General features: G+C 42.4%; 1 protein-coding gene across 2 annotated transcripts in view; it reads right to left on the reverse strand.

The window, feature by feature from the left end:
- Nucleotides 1-13040, reverse strand: part of LOC109918091 (fibroblast growth factor 12) — a 150417-nt gene that overhangs the window by 102170 nt on the left and 35207 nt on the right. For both annotated transcript variants that reach the window (XM_048604356.1, XM_048604355.1), the window contains one exon: nucleotides 7731-7834. In XM_048604356.1, the coding sequence (XP_048460313.1) occupies nucleotides 7731-7834 (104 nt within the window). The remainder of the gene's footprint in view (nucleotides 1-7730; nucleotides 7835-13040) is intronic.

Below are 13040 nucleotides of genomic sequence, written 5' to 3' on the forward strand. Positions count from 1 at the left end.
ACAAGATGTGCAATTTAATTCATCTGGCTCCAATCGGAAGATGACTCTGCTTTTCTGGTAGAGATAAAGGTAAGAGGTCCTCTCTGAGACAAAAGTAGAAGACAGTCAGACAGACATTGTGGGGGTGAGAGCGCACACGCGAGAGTGAAATATTAAAATGTATAGTTTGAGCTTCTTTAAATATACAAAAAATGAAGGTCAAAGTGAAAGTAAGCCCCTTAATGAACCAGGCTGGTGAAATAATAATAGGAAACAGGAAAAGGCAAGGGAGTTGAATAAATACATTACATCAGTCTTCATGATTGGGGACACTAATAAGATTCTTAAAATAGTAACTAATCAAAAGGTGAAGGTGCAGGGGAAAGAAACAACCACAATAACTGTCATTAGAGAAGAAGTACTAGTGAAGTACTAGTGAAACTAATGGTGCTAAAGGTCAATAAGTCCCCTAATCCTGATGGGTTGCAAACAGGTGTCTAAAGGAATAGGCTACAGAGATAGGTGTACCAGTAGTTATCTTCCAAGAATCCTTAGGGTCTGGACAGGTCCCAATCAAAAAGTTAAAAACTGCCAATGTAGCACCCTATTCGAAAAGGGAGAGGGATGGAAAAACAGCTATCGGTCAATGAGTTTAATGTCTATCATTGGAAAAATTATACAGGATGTAGTAGCATTGTATTTAGAAATAAATCAAGCAGAGGCAAAATGACATCAAGAGGGGATATCATGCTTGGCAAATTTATTGAAAGTGTTTTGGAAACCCAGATAAACTTCCTCAAAAAATTCTAATAATGTGTCATACAAAGTGTCACACTTAATATGATGTGTCCAAGTTGTTGGGGGTAGGATATTAGCATGGATAGAGGTTTGGCTAAATAATAGAAGACAGAGTCGGTATAAACAGAGCATTTTCAGGATGGCAACCTGTAAATAGTGGAGTGCCACAGGGATCAGTGCTGGGGCCACAATCATTTCCAATATTAGCACCTTGGATAAGCGGGGTAAATGTACCATTGGCATGTTTCCAGAATGCACAAAAACAGGATCTGGGTGTCCTTGTGCAAAAATCACAAAAAGCTAGCATACAGGGTCAGCAGATGATAGGAGCAGCAAATGGAATGTGGGGCTTTATTTCAAAGGGAATGGAGTATAAAAATAGAAAAGTTATGATAAAACTATACAAGGTGCTAGTCAGGCCACTCCTACAACACTGAAAAGAACACTGAACTATTTTGAGCCCCTTATCTAAGCAAAGATGGGCTAAACATTGGAGGCTATCTACAGAAGGGTCACTCAATCAATTCTGGGTTTGGAGGGATTGTCTTATGAGGAGTGGTTGAGTGGGGTGGGCTTGTACTCACAGGAGTTTAGAAGAATGAGGCAACTTTTTAAAACATTAGTGGGATTGACAGAGTAGCTGCAGAGATGTTGTTTCCGTCATGGGATGGTCTAGGACCAGAAGGCATAATCTCAGTGAGGAGTCACCCAGTGAAGATAGATGAGAAGGAATTCCTTCTCTCAGGGAGTAGTGAATCTGAGGAAACTTTTACTGCAGAGAACTGTCAAAGGCTGGGCCAATAAGTGTATTCAAGGCTGAGACAGAGAGATGTTTAATCAATAAGGGAATCAAGGGCTATGAGGTAAAGGCAGGAACATAAGAGTTGAGGATTATGAGATTAGCCACGATCTCATCGAATGTAGAGTAGACTTGGTGAGCCAAATGGTCTACTTCTACTCCTACATCTCATGGTCATACAGGTAGAAAAAGTGACAAAGAAAGAGACTGAAAGAGAGAGGGGAAAACAGAAAGAAACTGGAAAACTCACACAGAGACATAGAGAGACACGAAGAGATATAGGGAATGAATGCACAGCAAAGGGAGAGACAAATAGAAGAGTCTTTCTGTGTCTCCCTCTCTCTGACTAAGTGACAGAACTGTTTGAAAATAGTTTCATTTCACTGCAAAGATTGAAGAAATTGGACATGGATGAGCTTTCAGGAAAGCTCATGCTTTGATCTTACCTCAGCTTGTCTGTTCCAATTTGCTGTGCTTTGATTGGCCTGACCTAGAAATAACATCCAGCAACATTCATCATGGAGGTTTATAATCTCTGATTGCATGACTGGCTGTCAGATTTGGTGGACAAGCCGTACTTTCATTTCATTTCTCCAGCTGTAGATCCCCCGTCTCATTAAATCAGGCCAGCCACGTGATGATCTCAGAAACAAAGTAAACAAGATACAGCTCAACAGGGCTATTAGAGAGAACGTCCTGCTCTGGACAGTAATAGGTCCAAGACCCCTTCCCTGTACCTGTGCATTTCCACCCCAGCAACTTGAGGGTTGCTTGAAGAAGCAATCAAGAAGCCAAGAAGGTTGCTTGTCCATGTGCAGAACAATTGGAGATGGTGACAAGGATCGAGTAAATTGCTCCTCTGGTTTTAAGGATGCACTGTGGTGAAAACAGCATTCCTCCTGGTTATCAAATCCTGGGTACTCAAGTCAGCTTTGACATCTTCTCATTCCCAATTTTCTATGAAACCCAACCAGTAGAAAAAGGTGACAGCAGCCGTTAAGGAATAAGCAAGGTTCAAATTCATCGTGGTGTAAAATGGAGTTGGCTTCAAGTTCCACTGACCCAGTCATAGAACAATTCAGGATTGTCTCTTTGTAAGTCTGAATACTTAGATAACACCTACGCAGATCAGAGAAAATGGGAATCGATGATCTTGTTTAGGCCAACAAGCCTGTACTGGGAGACCATATCCAATAGGAATTTGGCAACTTCTGCCACACACTATCCATGTCAGTGTTAATGTTGCATGTTAGCCCCCTCCATCACCTCCTCATCTTCCCCTATCATCCTATCTTTCCATTCCTTTTTTCTCCAGCTTCCCCTTAAATGTATTGATGCTATTCTCCTCGACCACTCCCCGTGGTAGTCAGTTCCACACTGGCTCCATTCTGGGTAACATGTTTTCCTGAATTTCTACTGGATTTATTAGCAACTCTGAAATCCACAGTCCTCAGTTCTGACCTCAGTCGCAAGTAGAGCACTATCTCCAAACCTACCCTATCAAACTTCTTCAGAATCTGACAGAAGTGAATTAAGTCACTTTCCAGTGTAGCAGCAGATCAGATAAGTCAGTCATTACCAAGTGAACAAGCTATGAAATTTGTGATAAAACCTCATGATATTTGTCAAAGTCGGGCCTGTACATTCCTAATGTCAAATGTTACAAAAAAGCACCAGAAACTGCAGCAGCAGAGAACAATCTTTTATGTTGAAGAGGCTTGCAGAATAAATATTTAATGAGGCAATATCTTTTTTAGAAGCTTCAAATGGACAGCCAAAGACAGAAACAAGGAGGAACTTGCCTGCTGCACTACTCAAGAATGAGTTTGGACACACGGCTAATGCAATCAGAACCCAATACAAGTGCTGTACAACCCTTGCATCCACAGCCAAATGTTGAAAGGATCATCACAGACAGAGGCATTCAGTCTATAATAGCTCTTCCAAAGAGATACCCAATTAATCCCACTCTCCTGCTCTTTCCCTATAGTCTGTCTTTCCTTTTCGAGTATTTATCAAATTCTCTCGTGAAAGTTCCTCTTGAATTTGCTTCCATCGTCCTTTTGGACACTTTTATATCATCATAAATAAGTTCTCATCTCTCCCTCTGGGTCTTTTTACAACTACCTTAAATCTGGTGACTGACATTTCTGCCACTGCAAGCAGTTCTCCCACGTTTTCTCCAAATGATAATGTTAAATACCTCTATGAAATCTCACCTTACCTCTTCTGTGATGTACTGCACTACAAGTCTCTCTTCACACCTCCTCATTACCACTCACCCATCCATGGGTCCTGATCCAGTGATGACTTGTTCACAAATAACGATGAAGCCAAAGAATAAAACGCATAATAGGAATGAAGGAAAAGCATTGCACGGATCCACAAGACTTTCTGAATCATTCAAAACCAATGACTTACTCAGGAAGCACAATCACTATTTTTGCATCTCACGGTCTTCAGTTGCTTCATCAATGACCTTTCCTCCATCATAAGGGATGAGGTGAGGATGTTCCTGGATGATTGCATAATATTCAGTACCATTTGCAACACCTCAAATACTTTTCTTTGAGATTGTATGTGGAGAAAGTGCAAAAGAGAGAGGGTCTTCCACTCAGAGTGGGGGCACGATGACATTAAATGCCAAGTTTTATGGCCAGGATGTTCTGTCTCTTGCCAGGATCTCCAACACCTGGGTGCCATCAGACAGCACTGCACTCTTTGCAATGCACAAGCATCACTCATCCTCTGTTCGTCACCCTGCCCACCCATGGAGATGTCAGAGACTCGACAAAAAGCACCACCCTGCTTTTGTGATGCCTCCCTAGAAATTCCCCTGAAGGCTGTCCAAGAAAGGAGGGAAGAGCTTTTCCCTGTAGACAGCAACAAGAGGCCATTGAACAAATGAAGGGAGCCTGGACACAGCTAACTTTGGAGGTCAGTACCTCTGGGCAGCTCAAGAGAAACTGACTCCACTACTGCAAGCAAATGAATGATCCACTGCCTTTTGCCAGGATATGTACCACTGCCTACTCAATGCTTAGTGTGCCAACGAGTGTGGGTTCACTTTGTAAACATGACACTGCAGAGTAGAGTCTCACAGCCATCAGATGCCTCAGGTGCAATCCATGCTTGTCACTGCACTGCACAGACCAATATAGCATAACTGGCATCAGCAGTACCACCTCTCTCATATCCACCAGAATTCACATTTAAAACATAAAAAAGAAATGCAAGATTCACCATCTGCCGTGGCTGCTGGAATTTGATTTTATTAATATATATCTGGAATTAAGAGTCCGATGATGACCATAAATCCATTGCTGATTGTCAGATAAGCCCATCTGGTTCACTAATGGCCTTTAGGGAAGGAAACTGGCATCTTTATCTGATCTGGCCTACATGTGACTCCAGACCCACAGCAATGTGGCTAACTCTGAACTGTCCTCTGGGCAATTAAGGATGGGCAATAAATGCTGGCCAAGCTAGTGACACCCTCATCCCATGAATGAATAAAGAAAGAGAAAGCATGGATCTGAGCTTGCATGAGGCAAGGATAAACTCACAAAAGATAGCTTTTGGAAGTGAGCTCTCTTGAGTTCAGCACCTCCCCCTCCTTTCTAACCCAGTCAGGTTCTTTTAGCGATAACAAGGTGTAGAGCTGGATGAACACAGCAGGCCAAGCAGCATCAGAGGAGCAGGAAGGCTGACATTTCAGGCCTAGACCCTTCTTCAGAAAAGGTTCTTTTAGCATCTGGACTTCCTTTGTCCTGTTTGGGTTTCAGCCATAACACTGAAAATGTTTAACAAAAGCCAGAGTGCCTATGGCTGAGTTTTTTCATGAGGTCGTCAGCATAGAGAGGATTTATCATTAGACCATAAGGCATGCATCCAGTCCATCAAATAACTGACATTAAGTGTGGTCTGCCATTCGATGAGATCATGTTTGATGTGATACTCCTCAAATCCACTTTCATGCCTTTTCCCTCATCCTTTACTGACTGAAAAGCTGCCTATCTCAGCCTTGAATATATTAATGAGCCAGTCTCAGTAGCCTTTTGCAATAAAGAACTCCACTGTTTCACTGCCATTTGAGACAGGAAATCTTGTCTTAACTTGATGTCCCTTTCCTCTGAAATTATGTCCTTCACCCTCAATGTTAAGTCCTTTCACAAGGAACTGCCTTGACTATGAAGAAACCAAGTAACTGAAGAGCTTTAAGGAAACAGCCTGCCTCATCATGTTCTCACCTCATAAAGAATCAGATTTGTTAACACATAGTTCTAGTTTTTGGCTACCAAGATTATACCCATGAAGGTGACTCCAATTGGCTGGGAGTGTTAATGAGTTTTTATGAGATGCTAATGAATACAAAACAGATTCCTGACCACGTAGATTGGGAAAACTGCCTGCTATGAGGACCATAAGATATAGAAGCAGAAGTAGGCCATTCAGCCCATTGAATCTGCTCCGTTAGGCGCTGAAAATATAACTGTAAACTGCCATCGGTGGTGAATTTTCTCCTCCTGCCCAATTAAGTTCCCCAGCTTGTTAAAAGCTCTAAGCAGGTCTGGAAAGTTCTACCCACCATGAACAGTTATTGAATCAGGCACAAGGAGCATTCAGCGCTAAACAAGTGAATATTTGTCACATTCCATGAAGACTTTCAAGGCAGCAATGATCTCTTGGGCAATCTTTTTGTGACATGACTTGGATCCATTAATGTTTAAGATTTATAAGGTACATTACAGAATACAGCACCATCCAGACACTTGGTAAATATTTACTCTGACTCAACAACAAAAGACATCAATCAGCAGACAACTAGAAAGAAGACATATTGGGCAATCATGGCGTTTCCTTGGTGAGTAATTGAACAAAGAGTTGAGGGATGAGATTTGAGTTTATGACCAATGAATTATTAGTCTGGTAGTTTAACTAGCAGGTTACTGTAACCTACTTAACTGATGATTGGAGCAGAGACACGATTAACCACAAGGCTTCAAATGTATGAGGGGTTACTGCAGAAATGGAAACAATAAATAAATAGCCAATTTACTGAACTGTCCAAAAACTCACTGGAAATATTAGCACAAAGATGAATTAGAACAGTGTGAAACTGGTTCTGTTCAGCGATCTAATGAATAGATGTATGGCTTCATTGTTACCCACTCTAGTAAAACAGACTGAGCCAGTCATTAAGCACCAAAACAGCTGCTACAAATAGATCCCAAGCCACTATCAAAACTGCTCTTCTGCATCAATATCCTGAGACAGTTTTAAGTGTAACATCCATCTCCCAGATCATCCTGTTTCTCCAAAACCCTCCCACCACTCCTTCTAAAGATAGGAAGCCACCTTTAATGGTGTATGAGAAGTGGGAGATGGTTTGGCACAGATCTCAGAGCCCATAACCAACATCTATAAAGGCCCCAGAGGAAAGACCCAACTTCGCAGGAGACTTGAGCCTGACCAAAGCTCAACTCAACTTCAAGCATCAGCTCCCCACTGGGTCATGGAAGAGAAAGGAAGTACAATGCTAACAAGCGAGATGGTGAACATCTTATTTAATCAAAGCCTTTATTTCAACAATAGTTCGGATGATTAAACTTCATGAATTCAGAGATCATTTTGATTATTGTCCCCCATCCTATGAGTTCACAAACTGAGTTGAACCTAACAAACCCTCTGCATGGTGGCTCAGTAGTTAGTACTGATACCTCACAGCGCCAGGGACCCATGTTCAATTCCAGCCTCAGGTGACTGACTGTGTGGAGTTTGCATTCTCCCCAGGTCTGCGTAGCTTTTGTCTGTGCGCTCTAATTTCTGCCCGCAGTCCAAAGTTGTGCAGCTTAGGCAGATTGGCCATGCTAAATTGTCCGTAGTGTGCAGGATTAACCATGGCAAGTGCAGAGCTTTTGAGTGTGGGGGGGAGGGGGCGGTGGTGAGTGTGGGTGGGAGATGCTCTTCAGAGGGTCAGCGTGGGCTCAATGGGTTGAATGGCCTGCTTCCACACTATAAGCATTCTAACACTTACGAAACTGCTCACTTCAATTTGCATTGGGTAGCCCAGGGTGTACAGTGAATGACCAGGGCCTTGAGGCTCAATGATAGTTCTGATCAAACAGTGTGGAAATGATGCAGCTGTACTCACTGAGTTGTAGAGGAGACCTTCCCCGTTCATGGCCACATAGAGACCAGACTTCACGCCTTGAATCGCCACCACCCGCAATCCCACAGGAATCAGGTTGAAGAGGGCTGAGAAGAAAAAAAGTGATTTACAACATCAACAATTACAGCAGCACAAACCCATTCTCAATCACATCTTAGCTAATTACAGAGGTTATTGATGTTACCTCCAACATCAAAATACAAAGAGTAGTTTGAAAGGAACACCGATTTGTACTTCTGTATAAATCTTCATTAGGACAGACTGTCCCTTGATGCTTTACAGCCAAAGGAACCGAAGCTACAATATGATATGTAAGGGTGCTATGGCACAGTGGTCATGTCCCCACCTCTGGACTAGAAGGCCTAGGTTCAAATCCCACCTGTCCCAGACATATATTTTAACAGGTCAATTGGAAACATCTACAATTTTGAAAGTGGAAGACAATTAGCGCACCGCAGCTCCCATGAACAGTAATGCATTTGTGGTGATGTTGATTTAAAGATAAATAGGACAACAAGGAGAACTGCCCAGCTCTTCTTTAAAATTATTACATGGGATATTTATACATACGCCTGAGAGGGGAGATGGAGCATTGGTTTAACATCTCATTACAGTAAGAGTGCCGCACTTAGGACTGAAGAAGGGTCACTTTCTCTCCACAGATGCTGCCAGACCTGCTGAGTTTTTCCAGCAACTTCTGATTTTGTTTGTGAAGGTAGTTCTTCTGATGGATTCCATGACTAAATATTGTAGGGAGAAACTACAGAGGGATAATGAGTCAGATTGATATAAGTCTCGAGGAAACTCCAGAATATTGGGATATCAAGAGCAAAAAACATAGGAAAGGGGAAGGCAGCTCCATAATCTTGATCTTTGTGACAAAAGAATCCATACATTCCTTGTAGCTGATATTTAGGTATCAGTTTGTTCTTCTTATCTTTCAGGATGATTTTAGAATAATATAATAGAACCTCAAAGCAGAAATGGATCAAAAGGAGACGGGAGCACAGCACTCCTCAAGATGATTGGCCAGTCAAACAATAGCTGACTGTCTTGATTCTGTAGTCTTTAAGCTTGAGGGTTAGGAGGAGGGAACTGTATCAACAGAATGAGTGGTACGTTTGGAAGGAACAAGTAGGTTTGAGCCGATGATTCCTCAAAGCCCTCTCGCACTCGATATTTTTCCTGTTTCACACGTGGCCCTGTCATTGACTAACTGAGAAACTAACATGAAGTGACAACGTGTTCAGAAATTTTAAAAGGAAGGCAAGATTTTGTGCAGGCACTGGTGCTGGGGAATACAGAGACTAAGTGAATAGGGACTGCTATGATTACTGCTGAATTGTACAACTATTGGAAGGCAGATGACAAACCTTGATGAACTTTGGTTTCTTCACAGCCAACAATTCTGAGATGCAGGCAGCTGGTGATATGACTTATTGGGAATGAGGGTCAGGCACATGCTGCTGAAACTTATCTTCCAGCGTTCATCACAACATTTACAATACAAAACCCCAAAGAGAAAAGCAATTTATACTGTATTTACACATTATAAATTGTTGCTCTGTTTGAAATTTGCCATTTTTGCATGTCCTGAAGTGTGCAGAATGAAAAGCTTTGATCTTTCTTCAGCAATACTCAAGTTCTGTATTACCAAGTGATTGTTAGGGCTAAAAATACTATGGAGTAAGGATCAGCAGAAATGACAAATGAGGAGGCTCCAGAGAAAAAACTGATTTATGTCACAGGGGAGTGGAAGATGATAGTTGGGATGAAAAGGAGATGTAGATTTGAGATAGTGACCAGAGATTGAAAGTTTGTGGATGGAGAAAAGTGAAGGAGATCAGTAGAAATAGAGGGGTGGGGGGTTGGGAGGGTACTTAAATTTTACACTCAGCATGAGATTGTGTGCGGCATGAGACTGCTCAACGCTAAGCTCTAAAAGGAGACCTCTGGCAAGACATTGGGCGGCATGGTGGCTCAGTGCTTAGCACTGCTGCCTCACAGCACCAGGGACCCAGGTCCAATTCCAGCCTTGGTTGACTGCCTATATGAAATTTGCACATTCTCCCGGTGTCTGTATGGATTTCCTCTGGGTGCTTCGATTTCCTCCCACAGTCCAAAGATGTGCAGGTTCGGTGGATTGGCCATGCTAAATTGGCCCGTAGTGTCGAGGGATGTGCAGGTTTGGTGGATTAGCCACGGGAAATGCAGAGTGCAGGGATACGGTAGGTGGTGAGTCTGTGTGGGATGCTCTTCAGAGAGTCGGTGTGGACTTGTTGGGCCGAATAGGCTGTTTTCACACAGTAGGGATTCTATGAAATTACCCCAGGGCTTCGAAGAGTGACAAGCAACATTGGAGGGTTGAAAACAAATTAAGATATGCATACAGGGTTGAAGTATGGCAGTCACATGGCTAGCAGGGCTTGGTGGGTATATAGTGGGTGGGTGGTGGATAGCTTCAATGAAGTGCAATGTGGAGGCTGATAAGAAAACAGCCTTTTCTCACTCCTTCCTTTTTGTGCCAACTACACAGGCAGTGTATATAGAAGTTGAGAAAATTCAGATCTGCTTTGAGGAACTGCAATTAGGAGATATCAGGAAGCATAATTTTTTTTAAAATCATACTTTTGAACAAATTGGTTTTTCAGTGAATTACAAGTACACGCTGACAGAACAAACTTTTGGAAATTTCACACCCATCCCTGTGCAATTAAATTTCACTGAAATCCAATTAAAATTGGGGTCAGTTGTGCCACCAGAGAACAGTTGGAACCATCTGCATTCTGGGCAAAGTTGCTAATCAGCTGAATATCAGCAGGTTGCACCCAAACCTTTATTTTAATCTTCATTTCCACTCGAACCAAAACTAGTCTGCTAGCTTAAGAGATAAGCAATAGTAAATCTGTGCTGTCACAACATAATCTTATCTTTGCTGGCCAGATGTGCAAATACTGGTGCCACAAACAATTTTCCAACTCTTTAATTCTGTGTATGATTATTGCTGTTGACTTTGATGCCTGTACGTGGGTTAATCCAATTTTAAGCCATCCCCATTTAAACAAAGCGGATTGTTACCAAAGCATGCCCTTTCAAATATCAAGCAGAAACATTTGCCAATGAGGAAAAAAATTTAAATGGCTTCATTAGAGCAGCGCAGATTCCCCATAATTTCACCCTTCCAACAAACTGGTAACGGTGTTACTGGGAACAAGCTGAATCGTTATAGTGTGCGTTGAGAAAATGTTCATCTGTATCATCCACATGCTCAACTTTGCCTCGTTACGGGTGGCATGCTGGCTCAGTGGTTAGCACTGCTACCTCACAGCATCAGAGACCTAGATTCAATTCCAGCCTTGGGTAACTGTCTGTGTGGAGTTTACACACTCTCCCTGCGTCTGTGTAGGCTTCCTCCGGTTTCCTCCCACACTGCAAAGATGCACAGGTTAGGTGGACTGGCAGTGTAAAATTGGCCCATTGTGTCAAGGGATGTGCAGGCTAGGCAGATGAGCCATGGGAAATATGGGAATAAGATGGGATGCTCTTCAGAAGGTCAGCCCAGGCTCAATGGGCCAAATGGCCACTGTAGGGATTCTAAATGTTCAGTTACAAAGAGCCCATTCAGTGCTCTTGAACCTGTTCCACCAGTTGATTTGGGGAAGCAATGGACTAACAGTTTTGTCATTAGACAAATAATCCAATGAATATTCTGGCAACCAAGATTCAAATCCACCAAGGCAAATGGTGACTTTTGAATTAAAGTTTTAAAAAGACTGGAATTAAAAATCCAGTAATCACCACGAAACCATTGTTGATAGTTGTAAAATCCATCCTGTTCACTAACATCCTTTAGGGAAGGAATCCACCATCCTTATCTGGTCTGACCTGCAAGTGACTCCAGATCCACAGCAATGTGGTTCACTCTTAATAGCCCTCTGCAAAGGCCTAGAAAGCTATTATATTGTACCCAAGGATATCCAGGGATGGCCCAGCCAGTGATACTCACAACCCATGAGTGAATTTAAAAAAACTCAAAAAAAGTTAGATCAGGCTGATCTACACCTTAATTCCATTTAGCCATAAAATTCCAAATCAATTGTGGGGAAAGAGCTCCACATTTCCACAAGCCACTCCTAACACCACAATCCCCTCCATGAAGAATTGATTAGACCTTTCGCTTTGATTTGATTTGATTTGATCTATTATTGTCACATGTACTGAGATACAGTGATAAGTATTGTTTTGTGAGCTAACCAGTCAAAATATAACTTGCATAAGTACATCCGGGTAACAGAATAGAATGCACAAGATAGGGTTACCGCTACAGAGAAGGTGCAGAAAAAGATCAACTCCAATGTTTGAGAGGTCTGTTCATAAGTCTGCTAACAGCAGGGAAGAATCTGTTCTTAAATCTGTTGGTATGTGTGTTCAAATTTTTGTATCTTCTGCCTGATGGAAGAGGTGATAACTGGGGTGGGAGGGGTCTTTAATTATGCTGGCTCCTTTCCTGAGGAAGCAGGAAGTGTAGACAAGTCAATGGATGGCTGGTTTTCATGATGGACTGCGCTATGTTCACAACTCTGTAATTTCTTGCGGTCTTGGGCAGGGTAGTTACCATACCGAGGTGTGATGCATCCAGATAGGATGCTTTCTATGGTGCATCTATTTCACTTCTGAACAGGCTAGCTCTAACTTTAAGGTTAACCCTCCTGCTTTGGAAAGGGTGCTGTATCAATGTCTTCCAGCACTCTTCCTCCCAGATGGGTCAGGTTTACTTGTAGCCAAGCCCTCTACTTGTTCTCATATGGGTCTGCAGCATTGTTAGGACAAGCCACATTAAGACCACTTAAAGCCACTTTTGGTACGTTGCTTTTGCTGTGCACAGACTTAGTCATCCATCAACAACAGCAAACATTCCAATCACAAACCCTACAGCCAGTTACCAGGAAGGTGAACCAGCTGAGGAGGTCCCAAAGAAAGACAGAACTGGCATTGATACAATTTCCTTTCATGCCCACGTCATGGCAAAGGCCGTTATATCCAGTGCATACTTGCAAACTGTATTCTGTGAGGTAATGCTTTAAACCCATTATTTAAATACAGCACGGTCCCACAACTAGTGATAATGACAAGTAATCTTGCCATCCAAACCCACGATCTCGACCATCCGAAAGGACAAAGGCAGAAGACACATGGGAACATCACCACCTGCAAGTTCCCCGCCACAAACCCAACTTGGAAAGGATATCCAGAGATAGTAGGAACTGCCAATGCTGGAGAATCTGAGATAAC

This window comes from Rhincodon typus, chromosome 13, assembly GCF_021869965.1.
Source record: "Rhincodon typus isolate 14 chromosome 13, sRhiTyp1.1, whole genome shotgun sequence".
NCBI lineage: Eukaryota > Metazoa > Chordata > Chondrichthyes > Orectolobiformes > Rhincodontidae > Rhincodon > Rhincodon typus.